General features: G+C 43.2%; 1 protein-coding gene across 19 annotated transcripts in view; it reads left to right on the top strand.

The window, feature by feature from the left end:
• PTPRG (protein tyrosine phosphatase receptor type G) overlaps nt 1-22,208 on the top strand; it is a 777,241-nt gene that overhangs the window by 586,408 nt on the left and 168,625 nt on the right. For all 19 annotated transcript variants that reach the window (XM_086367088.1, XM_086367083.1, XM_086367086.1 and 16 more), the window contains one exon: nt 14,220-14,286. In XM_086367088.1, coding sequence (XP_086223214.1) covers nt 14,220-14,286 — 67 coding nt within the window. The remainder of the gene's footprint in view (nt 1-14,219; nt 14,287-22,208) is intronic.

The following is a 22,208-nucleotide window of genomic DNA, read 5'->3' as shown; positions in this document are numbered from 1 at the left end:
GAACGTCTGGAAGTTCATGGTTCACGTATTGCTGAAGCCTGGCTTGGAGAATTTTGAACATTACTTTACTAGCATGTGAGATGAGTGCAATTGTGCAGTAGTTTGAGTATTCTTTCGCATTGCCTTTCTTTGGGATTGGAATGAAAACTGCCCTTTTCCAGTCCTGTGGCCACTGCTGAGTTTTCCAAATGTGCTGGCATATTGAGTGCAGCACTTTCAAAGCATCATCTTTCAGGATTTGAAATAGTTCAACTGGAATTCCATCACTTCCACTAGCTTTGTTCGTAGTGATGCTTTCTAAGGCCCACGTGACTTCACATTCCAGGATGTCTGGCTCTACGTAAGTGATCACACCATCGTGATTATCTCAGTCATGAAGATCTTTTTTGTACAGTTCTTCTGCGTATTCTTGCCACCCTCTTCTTAATATCTTCTGCTTCTGTTAGGTCCATATCATTTCTGTCCTTTATTGAGCCCATCTTTGCATGAAATGTCCCCTTGGAGTCTCTAATTTTCTTGAAGAGATCTCTAGTCTTTCCCATTCTGTTATTTTCCTCTATTTCTTTGCATTGATTGCTGAGGAAGGCCTTCTTATCTCTCCTTGTTATTCTCTGGAACTCTGCATTCAGATGCTTATATCTTTCCTTTTCTCCTTTGCTTTTCACTTCTTTTCTTTTCACAGCTATTTGTAAGCCCTCCCCAGGCAGCCATTTTTCTTTTGTGCATTTCTTTTCCATTGGGATGGTCTTCATCCCTGTCTCCTGTACAATGTCACAAACTTCATTCCATAGATCATCAGGCACTCTATCTATCAGATCTAGGCCCTTAAATCTATTTCTCACTTCCACTGTATAATCATAAGGGATTTGATTTAGGTCATACCTGAATGGTCTAGTGGTTTTCCCTACTTTCTTCAATTTAAGTCTGAATTTGGCAATAAGGAGTTCATGATCTGAGCCACAGTCAGCTCCTGGTCTTGTTTTGGTTGACTGTATAGAGCTTCTCCATCTTTGGCTGCAAAGAATATAATCAATCTGATTTCGGTGTTGACCATCTGGTGATGTCCATGTATAGAGTCTTCTCTTGTATTGTTGGAAGAGGGTGTTTGCTATGACCAGTGCATTTTCTTGGCAAAACCCTATTAGTCTTTGTCCTGCTTCATTCCGTATTCCAAGGCCAAATTTGCTTGTTACTCCAGGTGTTTCTTGACTTCCTACTTTTGCATTCCAGTCCCCTATAATGAAAAGGACATCTTTTTTGGGTGTTAGTTTTAAAAGGTCTTGTAGGTCTTCATAGAACCGTTCAACTTCAGCTTCTTCAGTGTTACTGGTTGGGGCATAGACTTGGATTACTGTGATATTGAATGGTTTGCCCCAGAGATCATTCTGTCATTTTTGAGATTGCATCCAAGTGCTGCGTTTTGAACTCTTTTGTTGACCATGATGGCTACTCCATTTCTTCTGAGGGATTCCTGCCCGCAGTAGTAGATATAATGGTCATCTGAGTTAAATTCACCCATTCCAGTCCATTTCAGTTCGCTGATTCCTAGAATGTCTACATTTACTCTTGCCATCTCTTGTTAGACCACTTCCAATTTGCCTTGATTCATGGACCTGACATTCCAGGTTCCTATACAATATTGCTCTTTGCAGCATCGGACCTTGCTTCTATCGCCAGTCACATCCACAGCTGGGTATTGTTTTTGCTTTGGCTCCATCCCTTCATTCTTTCTGGAGTTATTTCTCCACTGATCTCCAGTAGCATATTGGGCACCTACTGACCTGGGGAGTTCCTCTTTCAGTATCCTATCATTTTGCCTTTTCATACTGTTCATGGGGTTCTCAAGGCAAGAATACTGAAGTGGTTTGCCATTCCCTTCTCCAGTGGACCACATTCTGTCAGATCTCTCCACCATGACCCGCCCGTCTTAGGTTGCCCTACGGGCATGGCTTAGTTTCGTTGAGTTAGACAAGGCTGTGGTCCTAGTGTAATTATATTGACTAGTTTTCTGTGAGTATGGTTTCAGTGTGTCTGCCCTCTGATGCCCTCTTGCAATACCTACCATCTTACTTGGGTTTCTCTTACCTTGAGCGTGGGGTATCTCTTCACGGCTGCTCCAGCAAAGCGCAGCCGCTGCTCCTTACCTTGGACGAGGGGTATCTCCTCACCACCACCCTTCCTGACCTTCAACGTGGGATAGCGCCTCATGCCAGGCTTCCCTGTCCATCCCCAACTCCTAGAGCTTACTCCGAACTCATGTCTATTGAGTAGGTAATACCATCCAACCATCTCATCCTCTGCCATCCCCTTCTCCTCCTACCTTCAATCTTTCCCAGCATTGGGGTATTTTCCAGGGAGTCCATTCTTCACATCAGGTTGCCAAAGTATTGGAGCCTCAGGATCAGTTCTTCCAATGAATTAGTCCAGGACTAATTTCCTTTAGGATGGACTGGTTGGATCTACTTGCAGTCCAAGGGACTCTAAGGAGTCTTCTCCAACACCACAGTTCAAAAGCATCAATTCTTTGACACTCAGCTTTCTTTATAGTCCAACTCTCACATCCATACATAACTACTGGAAAAACCATAGTTTTATCTACACAAACTATTGTCGGCAAAGTAATGTCCCTGCTTTTTAATATGCTGTCTAGGTTGGTCATAGCTTTTCTTCCAAGGAACAAGTGTCTTTTAATTTCATGGCTGCAGCTTCCTTGGTAGCTCAGCTGGTAAAGAATCTGCCTGCAATGCAGGAGACTCCGGTTCAATTCCTGGGTTGGGAAGATCCACTGGAGGAGGGATAGCTACCCACTCCAGTATTCTTGGGCCTCCCTGGTGGCTCAGATGGTGAAGAATCTGCCTGCAGTGCAAGAGACCTGGGTTCAATCCCTGGGTTGGGAAGATACCCTGGAGAAGGGAATTTAGCTTGGAATTGCCCAAACTGTTGGTCTGTCTGTAACCCAAAGTAGAGTCATATTTGTATATTTGTGTATGTTTGTGTGTGCCTGGTCATGGTACCTCTTTGGGGGAAAGTGAGGCTATATCTACTTTTGTAAAGAATCTTGGATATATTAATCATTGTGCTAAACATTAATTTAATCCCCTTAAGCACACTCTGAGGTTATGGGGGAATAGTCTTATTTTACTCATGAGGAAACTGAGGCACAGTGAGATTATAATTACCTTTCCCACGAGCATTCGTCCCATTGAGCAACTAAGCACTTAGTTCAGTTGGTAAAGAGTCTGCTTACAATGCAGGAGACACGGCCTCAATTCCTGGGTTGGAATGATCCCCTGGAGAAGGAAATGGCGATCTGCTCCAGTGTTCTTGCCTGGAGAATCCCATAAAGAGCCTGCCAGGCTACAGTCCATGGGGTCGCAAGAGTTGGACGACTTAGCGACTAAACCACCATCCCCAGCACCATGAGCATATGGCTATTAAGTGGAAGAGTTAAGTTTCAATCCTGGGTCCACCAACCTAGTTTCTGAAACTCTGTGCTTAGTCATAGCACTGGTCTTAGAAACCCAAGTTGCTGTTTCGGGCAAGTTCATGACATTCAACTACAGGAGACCTATTTGCATGTTTTTAAGGAGTGACTTATTCTCAGGCTATTGTCAACAGCTGTTTGTATAAAATCAGCTTCATCCTGGTTAAATTTTACCTGCACTTAGCCCACTGGGGTCATTTTTTTCAACTGAGATGCTGGAGGAATTCAAAAATCCTGAAGTTCTGTTGCTTAAATAAGTAGACTACATGCTCTGTGAGGAAGTCATATTATTTTCTCAAAGGAAAGAAAGTTGGCCCAGTGAGGCAATGATTGCTGCAAACAAACTTTCTGGTTTTCCCTTGTGTTCTGCTACAAATGGCACGTTCTATCAATCAAGGCCTGCTGGGAAAGATTTTTGTCTTTTCTTGTTGCAGTTTAATTTTATCCTCTGCTGAGCTCAGGTGCATTTTAAATACAAAGCCCGAACTGTTCAGTTACTCTTCATCTGTGTCCTCCTTGAGATGGGGCTGGCTTTGTTGAGCGGTATCACTTACTTAGAGGGGACTTCTTTAATTTATGGATTTGAAGACATTTGTCCGCTTAAATCATCTTTTTGTACCCCCCACCAAAATGTCGTTTAGCGAAGGCTTTAATGCATCTGCTGAAAACAGTTTTCATCAGTTAATTGGTGGCCAAAGTGAGATGTTTAGAACAGTTCAGGGGTTGATTGTAGAGGGCCGTGACGAGGGACAGGCGCCTTAGTGTGACAGGCCCCGAAGCCCCCCTGTGGGCGTGTGGTTTGGAATAGGAAATGCCGTGTGAAGCATTGCTTGGAGAGTGGATTGGTACTTAATCTTCAGAGACTACACTGTAGGAGCAGTCATTCAGTGCTCCAAACACAGCACAAGGTAGAAATACCCCCTCCAAGAGAAAAAGAGGAAAAAAAGCATCGGGATGTGTAATTAGTTTGCACTTGGCTTGCTTGCCATGACTCAGAAGCAGCAGCTGCTCACGCCCATGCGTTTCGCTGTGCACCTTGCCCAGGAGCAGGTTTGATCAACAAGAGGCATTCGGTTTTGTGCCGCCACTGACTGGTTTTCTATGTTTGTTTAAACAAAAGAGCTACTGAAAACTGTTCACTCACAATGCGTTATCAATGACTATTGACACTGTTTAAGAATTGCTGATTAATATTTTTTTTACCACATTTTCCTGGTTAGAACTTAGATTCTAAACCTATTGCTTCCCCTTAAACTCTCGAGCTGTGATACAACATAGCAGCTTAGGTCTAAAAGGGATAAGGGTTTACTCAGAAGGGTGGGAGCTGCCTTTTAATACTTGATGCAGAGGGAGGACAGTGGCGAAGTGTGGATTCTTTAAGGAATCCTGGGTGCTCACCCCATCTATGTCAGTTTGAGCTAGACTCTCTGCTCTGAAAGGATAAGTGCCATGCTTTGTCCAGGATCATATCCCAGTGCCCTGTTCTTGACATGTGCGTATCTACTGCTGTATCACAAATTGCTAGAAGCTTAGAGGCTAAACCAACACACACTTGCCATCTCACAGTTTCTGTGAGCCTTCTGCTTCGTGGTTTCTCAGAAGCCTGCAATCAGGGTGTCAGCCGGGCAGGTGTCTCATCTGAAAGTTCAGCTGGGGAAGGATCCATTCCACTCTCACTTGGGTTGTTGGCAGAATTCAGTTCTTCCAGGCTATTTTCCTGAGGACCTTGGTTTCCTGCCGTTGCTTGCCACACCTGCCCCTCTAGCATGGCTGTGTTTGTCACAGCTGAGTAGGGACTGGTGAGAGTCTGCTAGCAAAATGGAGATTAGAATCCCTTGTTGCCTCATCATAGAAGTGACTTCCCTTTGCTTTTGCCTCTTTCTACTGTAAAAATACAGTAAGACCCCTACAATGTTCAAAGATGCAAGCATGCCACTGTATGCCAGCTGTCATACAGTACTGTTGTAATTTTCAAGGTGTAGTACTGTAAGATTGAGGCTTCTCCAATGGTTCAGTGGTAAAGAATCTGCCTGCTAATATAGGAGATGCAGGTTCGATCCCTGGGTTGGGAAGATCCCCTGGAGAAGGAAATGGCAACCTACTCTTCTATTCTTACCTGAAGAATCTCATGGATAGAGGATCCTGAGAGGGCCTGATAGGAGACTATCCATGGGGCCACAAAGAGTCAGACATGACTTAGTCACTAACCAACAATTACAACTGTAAGATTAAAAATATTTTCTTTTTTGTGTGTGTTTATAAAGTATTATAAACCTATTACAGTTCGGTACTATATAGCTGATGGTGGTAGTTGGGTACCTAGGCTAACTTTATTGGACTTAGGAACAATTGGATTTGAAAACACTCTTTAGAAACAGAACTAGCTTGTATATAGGGGACTTCCTGTAGGCCACTAGATCAGCCCAGCTTCAGAGAGCAGAGACTTGTAGGGTCTGAATACCTGGAGTGGGGACCATTGGGAGATTCGTTGAGAGTCAGCCTGTCACAGCATACAGCAGGCACTCAGTGCGTGTGTGTTGAGTGAATGAGCATAAGAGCTGGGTTCTTAGGATTTGAGCTAAAGAGAGCTTATCATTTCCCCTACTCCGCCCCCCGCCCTGCCATCACATATGTAACTATAAGATGGGCAAGGCTTGTTTTAATAATTTATATGTGATACCTATGTGATATTTATATAGTCTTCCCCATCCTTCATAATGCCATTTGGATCTTTGGTTACTGGACTTAAAGTTTATCCAAAATGATGACCTGACCTACTCCTAAGGAGGAATCTCTTCAAGAGGAGGATCATATGCTTTGTCTCCCTAAGTTTTTCTTGCTGCGTATGTGGTGGGGATTTAAAACAGTCTCCACATCCTGCTTCCCGGATTCTGAGCCTTTTGTAAATGGACAGCCCTGAGCAGCTTTTTGCTTCAAGGGAATGGAAAAGCAAGGGTGAGAGTTCACATTTAATGTGCTTTAGTTGAAGTCACTCGCTACATGTGGAAACCGCTCTGCTTTCTCCCCCAAGCCTCTGATATTGTTGGAGCTTTTCAGTGCATGGCAGGATTATGAACAAGAGAAAGTCAACATTATCCAGCATTGCAATACCAAATCAAGAGCAACTCGCTGGCAAGGCACTGAACCTGAAATAAGCTTCTCTTGCCCCAGGCTTCTCTCTCTCTCTCTCTTTTTTTTAATTTCAAAGGTCATGAGAACATCTGTGTGAAACAGTAGCTTAAGACTCTGGGTCATTCTCTGCTGGATTGGAATTTCTCTCTTGCTTCTTCCCAGTACAACAGCAGCCTTTACAGTGAGAAGACTGGCAAGGGGTAGGACAGGCGGGCTCCCCACTATCTTCTTGGCTCTGAAACGCAATGCATTAAAAAGATGAAGAAGGACAAAAATCACCACGTGGGCCCCTGTGGAAGTCCCATTTGCCAGGTGCCCTCATCTGCCCACTCCCTTGCTTTCTTCTGCTTTGGCTTTGAAACTGAGAGTTTAGTGAGTCTACAGCTAGAGGAAATGGCACTGTAGACCGAGCCCAGGGCAGTTTGATTCTCATGAAAATGAGAAATTGCCTATATTGACAGTATGCATGCTTGCTGCTGGCAAGATCTGCATCACTCCTGGGCCTCCCTGTCACCCTGCCGGGTTGGCTTTTCCAGTAATAGACTCCTCCAAGCCAAGTCTGACAATTAAGTGGTAAACCCTCTGGTGAGCTGGGGAGGTGGGAGCAGAGTGATAGAGAGTGGTCAGTTTAAGCAGACCAAGAGCTTTAAATTTATTTCATCTGTAGCCTTCTCTGGCCATGCATCTCAATTCTCTGGAGATGAATAACTTGTGAATTGACTAGTCTCTATGAATATTATGAATTAACAGGAAGTAAGCCCGTGTCCGTGCTCAAAGGCCACTGGAAGTGAGGAGGGTGAATTTTATTAGCATTTATGATTGTGTTGCTTTCTCACATTAATCCCTTCCCGTGGCTGAGGAGTTAGGAATTTTCTCATCTGCTGATGGAAACCAGTCCCAGGAGTGTGTCCTGTCAAGTGCTGGAAAATAGATGATGATACGGGGCCGTGACCTTTCCCTCTGACAGGAACTCTTCCTTCTCTAGTAAGACACCTCTGTGATGTTTTTGCATATCTATTAGATTATGCTTAACTGTGATTCTGGAAATTTTTGATTTGAAGTTAATCCAAGCCTCCTGCTCAGGAATTCGTACTTGGTTACTTGCCACTACTTATCAAGAGACTAAAATCATTCATTTCAGAAGTCCTGCAGCCTTTCAGAACTCTTTTTCATCAGCCATGACTCCTTCTGGGTTGTCTCTCTGTTTTCTCCTTGACTTTGTTCTGTGGCAGTGTGGGTGCTAAATGGACTTGAATACCTCTGATTCCACTTTTTGCAATCCCACTGCATCAGTGACAGTCCAGAGAGAATCAGAGAGCATATTTCTGTTATTGTGATGTCAAAAGGGAAAAAGAAATTTCTACCTTAGAAACTGAGAGTATAGGGTATACAAGAAGAAGAGTCATATTTGTGAGTATTAAAAAGGAGAGTCAAGAAAACAATGATATTTTCAACATAGATCAGTGTTAATAGATCAATATAGTTCAATATAGATCAGCATTGTTTCAACAGAGTCAGTAGTTTGATGCTCTTATCTTCTTGAATGTAGATAGATTCTGAGATTATTGACAAGCATTTAATTTATTAATGGCTTCTATGTTGGCTCAGGTGGTCAAGAACCTGCCTGCAATGTCAGAGACCCGGGTTCGATCCCTGGGTCGGTAAGATCCCCTGGAAAAAGGAACACCAACCCACTCTAGTATTCTTCCCTGGATTATCCCATGGACAGAGGAGCTGGGTGGGCTGCAGTCCATGGGGTTGCAAAAGAGTTGGACACTACTGTTTATTAATAAAGGAATGTGGTCAGTGCTCTGTCTCTGAGGCTTAACTTGGAATGCAGTTTTGTAAAAATAGCCAAGTTATGAATGGTTTTTGTCAGGAACGTCTTGAGAGCAACTTTAACTAAACCCTGGTGAGTGGTACCCAAGGTGCTGGAGTCAGAATGGAAGAAGCTGCAGCATCCTTGCTGTGTGGCTCTTTAAGTGATACCTGTGGGTGAAGAGAAGAATCAGATATGAAATCAGATCTCCTAAGAAATGCCTGCCCTTTTCTTGATAAACACTTTAGCTTCTGAGTTCACAGTTACCTGCTAACCATCACTGTGGATGGATCATCATTGCTGCAATTCAGGATGTGCAGAGCCTCTGGTCCTGCTGTTTGTCACTTTCCCCCATAGCCGTGGTTAATGATGTAGCCATTCGCCCTCAGAAGGCATAAATCCTTTTTCCCACATGAGGGCATTGGCTGGATATGACGTTTATAGGACTAACGGAGCAGCTGGCGATGTCGAATTCAAGGCAGCTAGGTTGTCTTGGCCATCCTATTCAGCAGATGGCCAGGACTTGATAGATTGAAGATTATTAGGATCCAAGTCAAGGGCCCCATGGCACAGTGGATGGAAAAAGTAAATGGCAGCTCATCTCCGAATGCAGACACACGCAGTCTGGCAGGGCCTCTCTGCTTCCATGTCATTCTGCTTCCAGCAGGAATAAATGGATGTCTGCCTATAGAGCCTAGATTATAGAGAGACATCTCTGGAGATTATCGATAACTTGATTACTTAATTGACAGCTGGCTGAATCACAGCTATAATTTAGAAAGAAAATTTTATGAAGTTTAGGCATCATCCATGTTTATATAAATTTGCCCTTTTGCCCAAACCTACATGTCATGGTTTCCTGTATTGCTGATATCCCTATGTCTTCTGATTATATCCAAAGACAACTTAAAAGCTTTAAATTCAGAGCCCTCTGTTGCGTCAGCATGCTATCCTTTTGAAGATGACTAATGCCATGAAAGCTGCTCTGAATTGGAAGTGCCTGAAGCTACATTTTGCAATGAAAGCAGGAAAGGACTGCTCTCCGGGAAAGCGGTGTCTATTTCTCCTTGTCCATTCTAGGCTCGTTTGTGCAATTGCTGCCTTCTCCATATTACTGCATAACTTCTTTGACTCTAAAGTGGAAGGAAGCAAATTTCAAAAGCCAGAAACACGCCTCATGTGGTTTTAGCAGGAGCAGCATATTACAAAATGGAGTGGATGTCAAATAAATTTGCATCTTTTGAAAATTGAACTCAAGGAAGTATTATTGCTTCTACAGCCAAGTGCATTAAGAAGTCTCAGGGATAAGATGGCTGGTGTTTGACATTCATTTACATTTGAGTGTTTGGGTCAGGTTGTTATCTAGTCCTGTGCAGCCCATATGAAGTGTTGCATTTGGACTCAGCATTAGACCCCAAGCTTCATACATTGCATTCTCATAACTTGATGAGATTGGGAATTTCCCTGGTGATCTGGTGGCTAAGACTCTGAGCTCCTAATCAGGAGGTCTGGTTCGATCCCTGGTCAAGAAACTAGATCCTACATGTCACAAGTGAAAGATCCTGCCCGCCACAGCTAAGCCCTGGTGCAACCAAATAAATAAATAAAATTGAAAAAAAAAATTTAATTTATCATTAAAAAAGCCATGAGATTGTATCCCCATGTCACAGATGAAGGCACTGAAGCTCTAAGATTTCCATCTTCCCCCATCTCTTGGCCTCCTCTATCCTGGGCAGAGATTAAAAGTCACCTTGTACACCTTCTCTGTAGGCATATTTCAGAGGTGCCCAAATTGCTTAGCTAATGTCTCTGAATTTTTTAAAGTGACACATTGCTTGAAGCAGTGAGTGGATGGGATTATTTCAGTTAGGCTTATGCCTTCTGGAACAAACCCACTTATTAATATGCTTAGGATTCTAATCCTGGAGAAGGCAATGGCACCCCACTCCAATACTCTTGCCTGGAAAATCCCATGGACAGAGGAGCCTGTTGGGCTGCAGTCCATGGGGTCGCTAAGAGTCAGACACGACTGAGCGACTTTACTTTCACGTTTCACTTTCATGCATTGGAGAAGGAAATGGCAACCCACTCCAGTGTTCTTGCCAGGAGAATCCCAGGGATGGGGGAGCCTGGTGGGCTGCTGTCTGTGGGGTCGCACAGAGTCGGACACGACTGAGGTGACTTAGCAGCAGCAGCAGCAGGATTCTAATCCTGATTTTTAAATCCAAGACATGAACTGGAAAGTAGGTTCCCGTATTATTAGTAAGTTACTTTGACCAGCCAGTTAATCTTCATTTTTCTCCCTTTTCTGATCCGTCTTCTAAACCTCAACCATGTAAACCAGCAATAGAGGCTGTGTAAATGGACATTGTAGAAGGCTTTTCATTTTCAGAATTGCTTAGAATCTAGGGTAAGGCTCTTGAGCCTGAATGAGACCAGTCTTGAGTAATCAAACACAGAGAGGAGTCAGAAGCAACCAGAAGTTGAAGGTGGATTAGGGTGCCGGGTAATTTTCTTTTTTCATGGGCTACAACATTGTTGGTGGATGTAAGTCACAGGGGATTAGAACACTTTCTTTGAAGTTTCACATCATCTGATAAGGCTGAATGCATTGAAGGGTTCCCCTGAATACAGAACATACCCCTATTATTGGGATCAAAAATCAGAGTATCCAGGGGACATTCCTGGTGGTCCAGTGGTTAAGACCCCATGCTTCCAGTGCAGAGGGTGCAGGGCCCATCCCTGGTTAGGGCACCAAGATCTCACATTGTGCAGGGTGTGGCCAAAAAATAGAAAAAAATCGGAGTATCTGTTAAATGTTGCCACAGTGGAAGAGGGGTAACACCATTTTGTAGAAGCACACGAGTTGCTCATGTTTATGGTAAATGTTGTGTTTTGTGACGTGAGATCTCATTGAGAAACCATCCAGACAAGCCATAAATAAGCAAAGTGTATTAATTAAGAAAATGGTTGATATCATAGCCTATCTCCCATCTTCCACCTCTGTACACAGTCATGAAACTCAGGTAAATGTTGCTCTTTAGTAAATGATCCCAATTAGTTAAAACAACAATCATCTTGTTAACTTTCTGATTCCCTAGATTAGCTGGTTGGTGCTTCTGGTCAAGGCCAACTTGGCTGGTCTCTGCAGACTGCAGGTGGTCCTTCTAAGACTGGATGGTCTTAGACAGACTTACTCTCCTGTTTGCTCTTTGGCCTCGGTCTAGGATGGCTTCAGCTGAGACTGCGTGTGTCCGCTCCTCTGGTCTCTTGTCCTCTCTTGTTTCTAGCCTGGCGTACCTCACCTGGTGGTTTCCAGATTTCAAAGATTAACAAGACAGTATAAACCCTTGCACCCAAGTGCCTATATAAGCCTCTGTCTGCATCATGTCTGCTAATGTCTTTTTGGCCAAAGCAAATGTGGTCAAGCCCAGTTTCAAAGAGTAGAGAAATTGATCTGCGCTCTTGATGAGAGGAGTAGAAAACCACCTTTCCAAGGTGTGTGTGACAGGGAAGGCGGGAGTTGGTGGCCACTTGCCATTTCCCACATACGTTAGAACAACTTTGAGTAGTTGGGCTGGCATTAACATGTCCAGCAGCCCGAATCTGGACAAGGGAGAAGGGGGACCATGTTTTTGTCTCTAACTTCAATTTGATACGGGGTGTTTGTCTGGAGTGTTGCTTTATTCTATCACTCTTAAATTTGGCCATTCACTGATAGACTCTCTTACCTTGCATTCTTGAATTGTATTTCCTTTTTGATTAAGTTTTAAAATGTTTGATTAGTCTATGCTGTGGTGCAAATATGATTTTTTTTTCCATTGTGTGGTGTTCTGTGGATCTTTGCCTTACAGGAATGTTTTGTTCTATAACCAGTGTATTAAACCCCTGGTTTGAGCTTCCTCTCAGGCTATTTTGGAAGTACACTCATGACAGCTTCCGGAATTCTACCATTGTGCTCTGATACAGTGATCCCTTTTTTTTAAATACTTGTAGTCTTTTTGATGTAGCACCAAATTCCACCTCATTTTATTAGTCTATAAACATAACCCCATACACAGTGACAACTGTGTTTGAATTTAGTCATAACTCAGGGCTCCAGACATTAATATGTAATCACTGTTAACTCAGAGCATCCATTCTGCATTTCTGTCTCAACTTAATGCGTGGTTGGAATCATGGGCTAGTTAATTCCTTGCATTTTTCTGAATGTTACCGGATGTTTAGCAGCAGCCCTGCCTCTACCCGCTTGATGCTCATAGCCCCACCTCCTCTACCCTTACTCATAACAACCAACAGTGTCTACAGACACGATTACATGTCCCCTGGGCGAGAATGGGGAGATAGGTGAAAATGCCTCCAGTTGAACCACTGCCGAGGCAGAAGAGAGAAAGACATTGCGAAGTATGACTTCTTATTAGAGAGCAAACTAGGATTGGCAACCAGACAAGGAGAACTGTAAGGGAGGAAGAGGTGCACTCATTTTTTCGGTTACCTTAAAATTTAACCTGCAATGGCCCTGGATTCCCCTGGACTAACCAGGAAACATCAAGTTGGATCTTGCTACATGTTGAAAGGTTCATCAGTATCTTAACTTTATTATGTTAGAAGTGGCTTAAATGTAAATAACTTCCCTGAAACAAAAAGAAGTTTCAGGAGATATACTGGTCATAGATAAAGGATTTGGAGAAACTCGGTTGGAAGAAGTTCAATGTACACAAAAGCAGAGAAAATCATATCATGGCCCTTCTGATTCAAATGCCCTAAGATCCTAAATGTGGTTAATGGCCAGTCCTGATGCGTCTGTGCCCTGCTCGCTTCCCCTGCTACCCATTGCTGAATTCTTTGGAAGCAAAAATCATTTCATTTGTTGCTATTTCAATATGTGTCTCAAAGAAGGAACTTAAAAACCAAAATTATAACATGCTGGTGAAATTTTAATCTTCTGGAAAAGAGAAGATTGAGAGTTATACTGAGCAGTATCAGAAGTTAAGGGGAAAGTATGTGAGTCAGGATCAAAGAAGCTTGACATTTGAGGGGATTAAAAACTCCAGGAGGAGGAGAAGGGGTGTTCCCTGGTGCTTTAATGATTAGGATTGGCTCTCCCACTGCTGTGGCCTGCATTCAGTCCCTGGTCAGGGAGCTGAAATATCCAGCAAAGTGTGCAACGCGGCCAAAATTTTAAAAAGAAAGAAAAAAAAAATAAAGAAAGCTCCAGGGGGGAATCAAGGTTGGAGACACTATCTCTTTGAGCTCCTTTCCTCTCTATGTTTGCCCTGCCTGAGTGACTCTTAGAAATGCCTCTTTGAGCATAAGTTAAGGCACATGGGACTGGGATCCTTAAAAAGGAGAGAAGGCTGGCAGGGAACAAATCCAGTTTCAAAAAAGAAGAGAAAAAAAAATCACAAAAAGGTATTGAAATATTCGGTCAATGATGGATTGCTCTCTGATGACTTTCAATGACTTTTTAGTCAGTTGGGGTCTACTTTTAATAAAACAAAGCAAGGGGAAAGTCTGCTTGCTTTTTAAGATCTTGCTGGGACAACAGTGTTTCTCTCCTGTTCTGATATGTTCTTAGAAGTTTCTCTCTTTTGATTTAGCCGTCCTCACTTGATTTTATGATGTCATAAATCTCCTGTGTTTGGTGAGAGGCATGGTGTATGTGAGACACAAGCAGCTTGCTTGATAGCATCCCCCCTCCCCCTTCTCTTTAGAAGATTAAACTGAGACTGTTGTGTCTGATGCCAGAACAGATTTAACCAATCATGTTTCCTTTACATATAGGTCAGTCCAAGGGACAATTCCGCACTGGATCCTATTATCCACGGGTTGAAGGGCGTCGTCCATCACGGTAAGGCAGCTGCGTACACTTGCCTTTTGCTGGGGTGGGGAGGGCTAAGGTCTCCACCTGAAGGAGTGGGTTATCTCGCAGAGGACGGAGCGTGACACCCATTCCTCATGCCCTGATGGTGAAGGGCATGAGAGCCATTATTTGATGGGTAAAGAGCACACCCATTTATTACCTGCAAATGGATCTGGGTTAACAGTAAGCCATTTGTTTCTCTTCAGGTACCACTCAGAATGCATATGTTATAAATCAGAACCTCTTAAGAGGTACCATTCATACACACTGAACCTGCCACCTGCCTCATAGCTATCCTAAATTGATTCCCTTTTCAAGTAACTTTTCATTTATGAATTTCTTGATTTGCCTCTGAGATTTTGGGGAATAAGTTTAAGTAACCCTGACAAGTCATTAAACTTTGCTGCATGTGAACAAGTACCATCAGCTACTGGAATGGAAAATGCTGGGCCGTGTTCTGTGCAGCAGACATGTCTTATCCTCAAGCATAAAACTGGGAGAGAAAGTAAGATAGATGGGTTCTGTCTTACCCAACCTTTTTTTATTGGAGGAATTTCCCTGCAACTTTATTATTGGCGATGCATCATTACCTATGACATCAGGATCGTCTAATTTCAAAAGTACCCTGTCACGGGGAGGTGTGGAGTCGAGAAGTAATGTAATGATTTGCAAAGTTTTAATAATCTAATTAGAATTCCAAAGACATTGACAGAAGTAGCATTAGTAACCATAATAAATCTCCCCTTCATCTCCACGGCTGTGATAAAACATCTTCACAGCTTTCTGGGAGGGTGTCTTTCCACATTAGCCAACTCTGCCGAGCTTAACAAACATTTTACCCCCTTTCTCTCAGGGAAACAAAACCAGTTTTCAGTGAAAGCAAGTAGGATTTGGGATTAATTCTTCTGCTCTTAGACCTGTTCAATCGTACAGCAGGTAACAAGAGTAACCTGCTACTTACTGCTAGTAACCTAGTAAATGTAGAAAAGTAAGATGACTTGAAAACACCCCATTGAGGTTTTCACTGTAGGAAATTCCCATTGCTTCTCTATTTCTTCTCTATTTCTGAAGAAATCCACTCACACAAAATTGGGAAGTAGGTGGTATGGACAGTTCCCTTAGGGAGCAAAACACTTTTGCCAGCTCTTAGGCTGTCTGCCCCTTGGTGACGTGATGCTGATAGCAGTATAGGAGGTAGAGGATAGCAATATAGGAGGAGATTTGCGTTGTACTCTGAACACTTTCAAAAATGCACAGGATGTTGGTGTCATGGGCAACACGCTGTGTTCTCTGAGCTCTTTCTCAGAGGATGCCCTAGAAATCTCCATTGATGAAACAGCTTCTTGAAATTCCAGCCCATTGTGTAGATGATAAGTTTGGGGGGTTCAAATGTACTGAATGATGGACAGGCCTTCCTTCCCCTGGCTCTTCTTGGTGTTATAATACAATCACCCCACAAAGAATTCTAGAATCTTTAAACAGGTACCTCTTCTTCAGCCTAAGAGGAAGTGCTCCATCAGCTGTGGCACTTGAATGGGTCTGTGGCATCTGTCATTGTCTCCACAATGATCAGTGAAGAAGATTCCATCTGTTAGAGAGAAGCAGTAGGCTTCCTTTAGTCCCTAAGTCCCCAGATCTCAGCAAACGCACTGCATTGTGATCATTTGGTTCATGCGCTGCATGCTGGCATGATCGTGTTATCCTTCTTCATTCTGCACAATTACCCTCTAAGAGGCTGTTATGTGTAGGGATGTGGTACCTGTTCTGGCAGGGATGCCCACGATGTGGTTTCAACTCTACCTCCTAACTGAAAAATCAGAGGAGACCTGCGAAAAATAGCTGCAAAGGAAGTTCACTTCTTCTTCTTCTTCTTCTTCTTTTTTTTTTTTTTTTTTTGATTTTTAGAACTCAGCATTCATGTCAGTGTAACTCAGAAGTCATTATCCCCTGGAAGGGTGGACAGATTTCTTCTTTAACACACAAGAGAATGTGTTTCTTTTGTCTCTTAAAATTTGGAAATGCCCCCTTTTTAACTTTTTATTTTGTATTGGGGTATAGCCAATTAACAATGCTGTGATCATTTCAGGTGAACAGCTAAAGGACTCAGCCATACATATGCATGTATCTATTCTTCCCTAAATCTGTTTATTAATCGTTGATATTTGACAGGAAGGCTTGAGCGTTCCTATTTGTGAGTATGTTTGGTTCAACTTTAGTCTTCTGGTCAAAGGCTGCTCTTGGTTTGGGCACGTATGGCTGGCATACCCCTAAGGCTTCCTTGAATTATTCATCATGCCCAGTTATGGAACTTGGATCAAGGTTTCTAATGTCTGGCTTTTATCCTGATTATGTTAAGTAACATATACCGCAAAGGGCATCAGACATGTGCCAAGCTGAGGTGAGGAACTGCAAAGTCACTTCTGCGAACAGAGCGACCTAGCCTGGGAGGGAGCCCCAGCCATTCTGGGAGAGGATGCCTTCCATGTTCCAGCACAGGCCTCATCAGGGCCTTGTGGTTGGGGTGAGAGTGTGGGCTTTGGAGCCGGACTGGCCTTGGTGGGGATCTCGGCTTTGCCACTCCCTAGCTGGTTCAACAGCTGCCTCTTGAGCCCCTCTGAGGAAGTTCGCTTGTTTATTCCACAGAAGTGTTGCACGCCCACTCAGTCTGGTTGCTGGACTGATGCACTGGTGAAGACAGACACAAGCCAGCCCTCAGGGACCCGGGAGGAGATGAACGCCACCCCCTCTCCCCTTAGCCTGCCCAGACTGTCTCCCCTTCTAGTCTTTGCATCTGCTGTTTCTGTTTCCTCTGCCAGATAAGTTCAGCTCAGAACCCAGATGTCTTCCTCTAATTATTTCAGGTCTTGGTTCAGATCTTGCTTCCTCAAATAATAATTCTTTTATCCTACCCAACTCCCCACCGGCTCCCCACTCCCATCATTCCTTGTCATTTCATCTTAGGTTTCTTCCTTTGAAGCTCTTAAAGGTATCTGAAATCATGTTGTGTGTTTATTCCTGTGTGAGTGTGCTCAGTCGCTCAGTTATGTCCGATTCTTAGGCCCCCAGGCAGGAATATTGGAGTGGGTTGCCATGCCCTCCTCCAGGGCGTCTTCTTCACCCAGAGGTCGAGCAATCATCTCTTGTACCTCCTGTCTTGGCAGGTGGGTTCTTTACCACTGAGCCACCAGGGAAGCCCGTTTACCCCTGTATTATCTCCTTAAGTGTAGGCTTCATGGGAGCAGAACCCATGTGTATTTAACAGCTAATAGATCCTCAGGAATGTTAGCTAAAAGTGTGAATCAAGTAAAGATGCAAATAGGTGAAAAATATCAAAATATAAAATTGGAAAAAGAAGAGGAGGAACTAAAGGCTGCTTAGGCTTTGCTTTCATTGGGAAGAGAAAGAAGTAGGATAATGTCTTGGAAACTTGATTTTGCACTCTGTTCCTGGGCCGTGGTTGACTCTCGTTTTGATAACTCCCATCACTTCTGTCTTTCTTCCAAAAGAGAAGAAACATCTGAGATTGCTTTTTAAAAAAAAAAAAAAACCTCCTCTTGAACTAGAAGTGTTTTGAGTTGAAGGTCCTATGAGGGATTTGAATGCTCTGTTAATGTGATGAGACATAAATAATCATGCCCTTCACAGAGTGTCTGGCTTGGGAACGATGATAGAGACATGTACAAAGAAGAAATCAATACGGATTTCTGTTCCAGTTCACCATTGTCTTTTATTTCCTCAGCTCTGGGAGTCTCATCTTAGAATATTAATTTCTCATTAAATGAATTTTTTTCTAATAGGAAGAATCTTACATATTCCTCCAGCTGAAATGGCAGTGAGGAATCTGGTTCCCCTAGCCAACCATTGGCCTTTGGTCACTAATGTCCCCTGTGAAGCAGATGAAAGATTGGATTTCAAGGGGAAGAGACTGCCTGGGAAGAATAAAGAGGAGAGGGAGCGGGAGTGGGTGGGGAGAGCATTAGAACCCCAACACAGGTCTGACACCTCCAAAGAGAGGGAAGCTAGGAGGACTGGCTGAAAGCATCTCTAAGGAAGTTTCGGCTGGGCCCTCGGAGAACCCCAGAGACAAGGCTGCCAATAAGAGGAGTCCTCTGTGTGCAGGAGTGACCCCACCTTACCCAATGTGGTCACTGACTAGACATCCTAACACGACCGGTCTCCCTGGAGGCACAGCGGCTGACAAGCCTCCTCACAGCAGCTTGTCTCTAGAAGGAAGATCTTAGGGGTTCTCCCATGACTGGTCCAGCTATTGACGTTTTCCTTCCAAAGACGTTTTCCTGATCACCTTGCCAAAAAGTTGATGACTTGTGCCTCTCACTTTTCCCATGCACAGAGCTTTTTACAGGCACTGCTTGCTGCTTTTGTGCACACTTATTAAGCACCTAATCTAAGTACACCATGAAGCCACGTGTAGAGAGAGAGCACAGCTGAGTTTATAGACAGTCAGGAGAGACATAAGGTTAAATATGTAATTACAGACTTTACTCAGACTTGGGATTACAGAGCAGGCATCTCAGACAAAATGACCCTTGAGACCTAAAGAGTGCATAAACATTGTCCAGGTAGAGAAGGGAGCCTAGGTTTCAAGCAGCACCAGCATAGAGGTGGCATGTTTGAGACCCTGAGCTCTGAAACCTGGCTTCTCTCATGCTGGGGAGAAATACCTGGAAATCTCTTGGCAGTGGAACGTGCACTCTCTTAAGGGTTCATTTTTCTATGTAAATTGTGATTTTTACAAACTTGAGAGGCGTGAAGAAATAGAATGAAGAGAGGTGATTTGCCATTGATTCTGATCCTGTCTATCTCTTGAGCCACAGATTGAAGCACTAAACTGTATCTAATCAGAGAATTTATTTACACTACCAGTAGCATCTGCTGGAAAGGAAAGAAATTGTGAATCATATTCACTGCACCGAGTCAGTCATTCACAATGCTTTTTGTATGTAAGAACCAGGACTTGTGAGCAGCCACGCCTGATAGAAATAATTGGTTTCAAAGAATTTAGTCTAATTCTAATTTTTTCAAAACCCATTAACAAAAATAAACTTGTATGTGAATTAGTATAAAAGCCTGACTTAGTATAAAAATATACCATTTCCCTTATAAGTATTTTGTACCCAATTGACCAGTGCTAAGAAATAGACATTGTATAATCTTTCAGTGAAAAGGGATGTATTATTTTTCTTTCCGTTTTCAGATTGTCTGCTTTCTATTCTTTTTCATAATATCTACCCAAAGAAAATCCAGCAGACTCTACATACACCTAGTCTAGAATGCTGTCGGGCATGGGAAGACAAACCATTCCCTCCTGTCAATCATCCAAGAAAGATTTGGGTTTTTTGAAGGAAATTTGATAGTAGTGATAGTTTGATTGTTTGACCTTTGACTGTCATCTTTTTTTTAATGTTTTTTGACACTCATTTTTATTTACTTACGTGTTTGGCTGTGCCGTGTCTTGGTTGAGGCATGCGGGATCTTTAGTTGTGACATGCAGGACCTTTGTTTTGGCATGTGGGATCTAGTTCCCTGACCAGGGACTGAACACTGCACTGGGAGTGCAGAGTCTTAGCGGCTGCACCAGCAGGGAAGTCCTGAGCTTTGACTGTCTGTTTCTCTTTGTGATTTCTTTTTCCACTGAATGTACTACTTTAATGAGCAGGAAGGTATTGTCCTCATTCACAGGAAACGTAAGGAAGACAGTTAGAAATTGCCTCAGACATTAGGCAGAACAAGATGGCTCTTCGCTCTGTCTTCCCTTCCCGCACGCTTCTAAGAAAGTTATCAGTGAAAGCGCACATACATTATCACCCGAGAATGACTTTCTAGTGGTGTCACACAATGAGGCTCCCACAGGCTTTACTTGTTAAAACTCAGCACAGTGGAAGTTGAGTCTATGAAAGATCAAAACTTCCTTTGCAGAACGCCTTCCCTAACTGATGAGTTTATTCACTGGGCTCACTTAGAAGGTATTTTTTACTCGTCTTCTCCCCTGCTCTGGGATACTCATCATCCACTCACCAGGTCTATGGACAAAGTCCATGAATAGCTAGACTCAATCTAGGCACCTCGCAGAAAGGGAAGTGATAACATAAATGCTGCAAATCTATGTGACTGCCAGCCAAGGGTTTTTATTCAGTGGTGAGATCTGCTGTGTCTGTGTCTGTTCTGTTCTCCATATCCCACCTGCGAGGACTGAGGTGTCCATGATCGACACTAACCTGGAAGAGACTCCAGTCATCAAACAATCTGAATTCCTTCCAAAGAGGTGGGTAGGCTTTGCCTTGTCAACTGCCAATGCCACAGATAGACTGTTTAAAAAAAAAAAAAACTAGCCCTGAGCACAGCACAGTTGACACTCCAGGAGAGGTACTGTGGGGACTGCAGATGGTGCAGCCTTTCCAGAGGCTGGGTAGCCTTACCCTCTGAGCCAGCAATTCCACATGTAGGTATATACCCAGGAGAAATGGCCACAGAAGCGCTTGTACACAGGAGCTTTGTTTATAACAGCCCCCAAGTGTAAACAGCCCAGATGGCCTCTAAGAGGAGCCTAGATATACAAGGTTTGGTCTAGTCATAGTGAGGGAATAGTCTGCAGTAATGCAAAATGATGAACTTGATTCTCACAAAAATGAAAGCTCGTGTGCTGCATGGTTCTATTTATGTAGAGGTCTAACATAGACACAACTAACCTTGGTAGTAAGAGGCAGAATAGTGGGGCAAAGGCATACATACACTGAATGAGAAAGGACCCAAAGAAATCTCCCGGGCAATAACAGTATATAGATCTGGAAAATGATTAGATGTTACAAGTAGAATATAAACATTTACCATACTGTCCCCTTAGATTCGTGCATTTGACTATTTGCAAACCAAAGAATAGCACATGTGCATTATATATTAATTTCTCAAAGATATTATATTCACAAAGATCAAAAATAATCTGGTACCATGCACCAGGTAGTCAATATTAAAAATCCTGACCATATCAAGTGTTGGCAAGGATATGAGTGCCAGGAATTCTCAGGTCTCCTGGAAATGGTTTGGCAGTGTCTAGTCGAATTGATTGAGTAGTTGCACTGCTGTGTATGTCCCCTAGAAAAACTCCAATAAAAGCACACCATGAGCTGTGTATGAGATTGTGGTGTTCGTCGTTTTTCCTGACTGCCAAAACCCAGAAGTGCCTCAGATGCCCATTGTTAGCAAGCTGGATAAATACAGTGAAGTATGGTCATACAACGAAACAATTCACCCCAGTGAAAAACGTATGGAATCTTGTGGCTCTCACCAACATGGGCACATCTGAAAACCGTAAGGTGGTGCAGGAGCCTGAAGAATGCGCTGGATGTTAAAAAAAAAAACAAAAAAAAAGGTGGGGGTGGGGAACCAGAAACCAACACAGCATTGTAAAGCAATTTTCTACCAATTAAAAAATAAAACTTTTTAAAAAAGAAAGGGAAGTCCTATTCTGTTGTTTAGGAGTGCACATGTCGGTGGTAAAAGTGTAAGAAAAGGAAATAGTGATTATTTGAAAGCAAAGGTTTCTTTTTGGAGTGGGGAGGGAGAATGAGGAGGACCTCACCCTGGGAGGGTGGCAGGTCTCTTCATGTTCAGAGTGGTGTCAGTCCAAGGTTCGCTTTAGGATTATTGATCAGCAGGACATTTGTATCTGTGTACCTGTCTGCATGTGTGTTAAATTTCACCATCAAAGACACTGATGAGCATTAGAAAGTCAGAGATGCAGGCAGGGCTTTATTCTGGGACATATCAAGTACCAAGTGGCCTCACAGCAAACAAACAGCGTTTTTGTTTTTACAAACTTTTTATCATAAGTACCCCTGACATGTAGTTTATTCTCTCTACAAATTGATTGCAAGACCCAGGAAAGAACTGTG

The sequence above is a fragment of the Bos grunniens genome, chromosome 22 (assembly GCF_055505025.1).
Source record: "Bos grunniens cultivar Pamir isolate PY7600 chromosome 22, Bosgru_T2T1.0, whole genome shotgun sequence".
Classification (NCBI taxonomy): Eukaryota; Metazoa; Chordata; class Mammalia; order Artiodactyla; family Bovidae; genus Bos; species Bos grunniens.
This window is presented reverse-complemented; position numbering and strand designations above follow the sequence as displayed.